Here is a 5,000-nt window from a genome sequence, read left to right on the forward strand (position 1 = left end):
TTGAAGCATTATAACAGGGGAGGACTCATTCTCTTCTGTGACTACATGGTGAGATTATAGGTTCCTATGAAGCATTATAGAGCATTATAACAGGGGAGGACTCATTATCTTCTGTGACTACGTGAAGAGACTAGGTTCATATGAAGCATTATAGAGCATTATAACAGGGGAGGACTCATTTTCTTCTGTGACTACGTGGTGAGACTATAGGTTCCTATGAAGCATTATAGAGCATTATAACAGGGGAGGACTCATTTTCTTCTGTGACTACGTGGTGAGACTATAGGTTCCTATGAAGCATTATAGAGCATTATAACAGGGGAGGACTCATTCTCTTCTGTGACTACGTGAAGAGACTAGGTTCATATGAAGCATTATAACAGGGGAGGACTCATTTTCTTCTGTGACTATGTGGTGAGACTATCGGTTCCTATGAAGCATTATAGAGCATTATAACAGGGGAGCTGTTAAGCATTATAACTGCTGTGTCTCTTTTCTTCTACCTTTCCAGAATGTTCCACTTGACTGCCTTTCTCTTTCCCATAATCCTCCTCTCTCCCTCTGTAGTGTCAGAACCTGCACGACTCGGAGCACCTGACCTGGCTGATCGTCAACCACGTCCGTGACCTCATCGACCTTTCCCATGAGCCTCCGGTGCAGGACTTCATCAGCGCCGTTCACCGCAACTCGGCCGCCTCCGGACTGTTCATACAGGCTATACAGTCACGTTGTGACAACCTCACTACTGTTAGTACACACACACACACACACACACACACACACACACACACACACACACACACACACACACACACACAAACACACACACACACACTCTCACATACACACACACACACACACACACACACAAACACACACACACACACTCTCACATACACACACACACACACATACACACACTCTCTCTCTCACACACACTGTAGACTAGAACAGAGTAGACAACCTCTCTGCAGGACACGCTCGTTTATTGCTCTGTTTATACAACGGGTGGGTCTAATCCTGAATGCTGATTGGTTAAAACGGCATTCCAGGCGGAGTCTATTCCACAAGTTACCAACAGAGTTGTTTAAAAGCCTATTTACTCTGTTCCATCTGACTGCTGCAATCCACTGTCTCATCAGCCCAGCCAGGCAATTTATAAACTTCATCTCCACTATAAAAAGCATCTAGACATTACATTCAGCAAAATTAAAAAAAAAATAATTAAAATGTGTAAATTATTGTTAGAAACGCATTGTATAAAAGTGATAATGCTCCCTCTCTACGTCTCTCTACGTCTCTGTCTCTTTCTCTCTCTCTCTCCCTCTCTCTCTCTCTCCTGTCTTTCTCTCTCTCTTTCTCCTCTGTCTCTCTCTTCTCTCTCTCCTGTTTCTCCTCTGTCTCTCTCTCTCTGTCTCCTTCTCACTCTGTCTCTCTGTCTCTCCTCTCTCTCTCTCCTCTCTCTCCTGTTTCTCCTCTGTCTCTCTTCTCTCTGTCTCTCCTCTGTCTCTCTCTCCTCTCTCTCCTGTTCTCCTCTCTCTCTCTCTCCTCTCTGTCTCCTTCTCACTCTCTGTCTCTCCGCTCTCTGTCTCTCCTCTCTCTGTCTCCCCCTCGCTCTCTCTCTCTTTCCTTCTCTCCCTCTCCCCTCTCGTTCTCCACCCCCCCACCCCCCATAGCCCACCATGTTGAAGAAGACTCTCCAGTGTCTAGAAGGGATCCACCTGTCCCAGTCTGGTTCTCTGTTGATGCTCTACGTGGACAAACTACTGAACACTCCTTTCAGAGTCCTGGCTCGTATGGTTGATACTCTGGCCTGCAGGAGGGTGGAAATGCTGCTGGCTGAAACACTACAGGTAGATATGGAACAGTTTAGTCCAGCTGAACATGTTCTCTCTCTCTGTTCCTCTATAGAACAGTTTAGTCCAGCTGAACATGTTCTCTGTTCCTCTATAGAACAGTTTAGTCCAGCTGAACATGTTCTCTCTCTCTGTTCCTCTATAGAACAGTTTAGTCCATCTGAACATGTTCTCTCTCTCTGTTCCTCTATAGAACAGTTTAGTCCATCTGAACATGTTCTCTCTCTCTGTTCCTCTATAGAACAGTTTAGTCCATCTGAACATGTTCTCTCTCTGTTCCTCTATAGAACAGTTTAGTCCAGCTGAACATGTTCTCTGTTCCTCTATAGAACAGTTTAGTCCAGCTGAACATGTTCTCTCTCTGTTCCTCTATAGAACAGTTTAGTCCAGCTGAACATGTTCTCTGTCTGTTCCTCTATAGAACAGTTTATTCCAGCTGAACATGTTCTCTCTCTCTGTTCCTCTATAGAACAGTTTAGTCCAGCTGAACACGTTCTCTGTTCCTCTATAGAACAGTTTAGTCCAGCTGAACACGTTCTCTGTTCCTCTATAGAACAGTTTAGTCCAGCTGAACATGTTCTCTCTCTGTCCCTCTATAGAACAGTTTAGTCCAGCTGAACACGTTCTCTGTTCCTCTATAGAACAGTTTAGTCCAGCTGAACATGTTCTCTCTCTGTTCCTCTGTAGAACAGTTTAGTCCATCTGAACATGTTCTCTCTCTCTGTTCCTCTATAGAACAGTTTAGTCCAGCTGAACATGTTCTCTCTCTGTTCCTCTGTAGAACAGTTTAGTCCATCTGAACATGTTCTCTCTCTCTGTTCCTCTATAGAACAGTTTAGTCCATCTGAACATGTTCTCTCTCTCTGTTCCTCTATAGAACAGTTTAGTCCATCTGAACATGTTCTCTCTCTGTTCCTCTATAGAACAGTTTAGTCCAGCTGAACATGTTCTCTCTCTCTGTTCCTCTATAGAACAGTTTAGTCCAGCTGAACATGTTCTCTGTTCCTCTATAGAACCGTTTAGTCCATCTGAACATGTTCTCTCTCTCTCTGTTCCTCTATAGAACAGTTTAGTCCATCTGAACATGTTCTCTGTTCCTCTATAGAACAGTTTAGTCCAGCTGAACATGTTCTCCCTCTCTCTGTTCCTCTATAGAACAGTTTAGTCCAGCTGAACATGTTCTCTCTCTCTGTTCCTCTATAGAACAGTTTAGTCCATCTGAACATGTTCTCTCTCTGTTCCTCTATAGAACAGTTTAGTCCAGCTGAACATGTTCTCTGTTCCTCTATAGAACAGTTTAGTCCAGCTGAACATGTTCTCTATTCCTCTATAGAACAGTTTAGTCCAGCTGAACATGTTCTCTCTCTCTCTGTTCCTCTATAGAACAGTTTAGTCCAGCTGAACATGTTCTCTCTCTCTGTTCCTCTATAGAACAGTTTAGTCCAGCTGAACATGTTCTCTGTTCCTCTATAGAACAGTTTAGTCCAGCTGAACATGTTCTCTGTTCCTCTATAGAACAGTTTAGTCCAGCTGAACATGTTCTCTGTTCCTCTATAGAACAGTTTAGTCCAGCTGAACATGTTCTCTCTCTGTTCCTCTATAGAACAGTTTAGTCCAGCTGAACATGTTCTCTCTCTCTGTTCCTCTATAGAACAGTTTAGTCCAGCTGAACATGTTCTCTCTCTGTTCCTCTATAGAACAGTTTAGTCCAGCTGAACATGTTCTCTCTCTGTTCCTCTATAGAACAGTTTAGTCCATCTGAACATGTTCTCTCTCTGTTCCTCTATAGAACAGTTTAGTCCAGCTGAACATGTTCTCTCTCTCTGTTCCTCTATAGAACAGTTTAGTCCATCTGAACATGTTCTCTCTCTGTTCCTCTATAGAACAGTTTAGTCCATCTGAACATGTTCTCTCTCTGTTCCTCTATAGAACAGTTTAGTCCAGCTGAACATGTTCTCTCTCTGTCCCTCTATAGAACAGTTTAGTCCAGCTGAACATGTTCTCTCTCTCTGTTCCTCTATAGAACAGTTTAGTCCAGCTGAACATGTTCTCTCTCTCTGTTCCTCTATAGAACAGTTTAGTCCAGCTGAACATGTTCTCCCTCTCTGTTCCTCTATAGAACAGTTTAGTCCAGCTGAACATGTTCTCTGTTCCTCTATAGAACAGTTTAGTCCATCTGAACATGTTCTCTCTCTCTGTTCCTCTATAGAACAGTTTAGTCCAGCTGAACATGTTCTCTCTGTTCCTCTATAGAACAGTTTAGTCCAGCTGAACATGTTCTCTCTCTCTGTTCCTCTATAGAACAGTTTAGTCCAGCTGAACATGTTCTCTCTCTGTTCCTCTATAGAACAGTTTAGTCCAGCTGAACATGTTCTCCCTCTCTGTTCCTCTATAGAACAGTTTAGTCCAGCTGAACATGTTCTCTGTTCCTCTATAGAACAGTTTAGTCCATCTGAACATGTTCTCTCTCTCTGTTCCTCTATAGAACAGTTTAGTCCAGCTGAACATGTTCTCTGTTCCTCTATAGAACAGTTTAGTCCAGCTGAACATGTTCTCTCTCTGTTCCTCTATAGAACAGTTTAGTCCAGCTGAACATGTTCTCTCTCTCTGTTCCTCTATAGAACAGTTTAGTCCAGCTGAACATGTTCTCTGTTCCTCTATAGAACAGTTTAGTCCAGCTGAACATGTTCTCTCTCTGTTCCTCTATAGGACAGTTTAGTCCAGCTGAACATGTTCTCTCTCTGTTCCTCTATAGAACAGTTTAGTCCAGCTGAACATGTTCTCTCTCTCTGATCCTCTATAGAACAGTTTAGTCCAGCTGAACATGTTCTCTCTCTGTTCCTCTATAGGACAGTTTAGTCCAGCTGAACATGTTCTCTCTCTGTTCCTCTATAGGACAGTTTAGTCCAGCTGAACATGTTCTCTCTCTGTTCCTCTATAGAACAGTTTAGTCCAGCTGAACATGTTCTCTCTCTCTGTTCCTCTATAGAACAGTTTAGTCCAGCTGAACATGTTCTCTCTCTCTGTTCCTCTATAGAACAGTTTAGTCCAGCTGAACATGTTCTCTGTTCCTCTATAGAACAGTTTAGTCCAGCTGAACATGTTCTCTCTCTGTTCCTCTATAGGACAGTTTAGTCCAGCTGA

General features: G+C 43.1%; 1 protein-coding gene across 10 annotated transcripts in view; it reads left to right on the forward strand.

Annotated features, from left to right (window-relative positions):
• The window catches only part of LOC110511504 (huntingtin), a 131,155-nt gene that overhangs the window by 87,301 nt on the left and 38,854 nt on the right, over positions 1–5,000 (forward strand). For all 10 annotated transcript variants that reach the window (XM_036934117.1, XM_036934125.1, XM_036934126.1 and 7 more), the window contains 2 exons: positions 568–747; positions 1,677–1,853. In XM_036934117.1, the coding sequence (XP_036790012.1) occupies positions 568–747; positions 1,677–1,853 (357 nt within the window). The remainder of the gene's footprint in view (positions 1–567; positions 748–1,676; positions 1,854–5,000) is intronic.

This window comes from Oncorhynchus mykiss, chromosome 10 (assembly GCF_013265735.2).
Source record: "Oncorhynchus mykiss isolate Arlee chromosome 10, USDA_OmykA_1.1, whole genome shotgun sequence".
Taxonomy (NCBI): domain Eukaryota; kingdom Metazoa; phylum Chordata; class Actinopteri; order Salmoniformes; family Salmonidae; genus Oncorhynchus; species Oncorhynchus mykiss.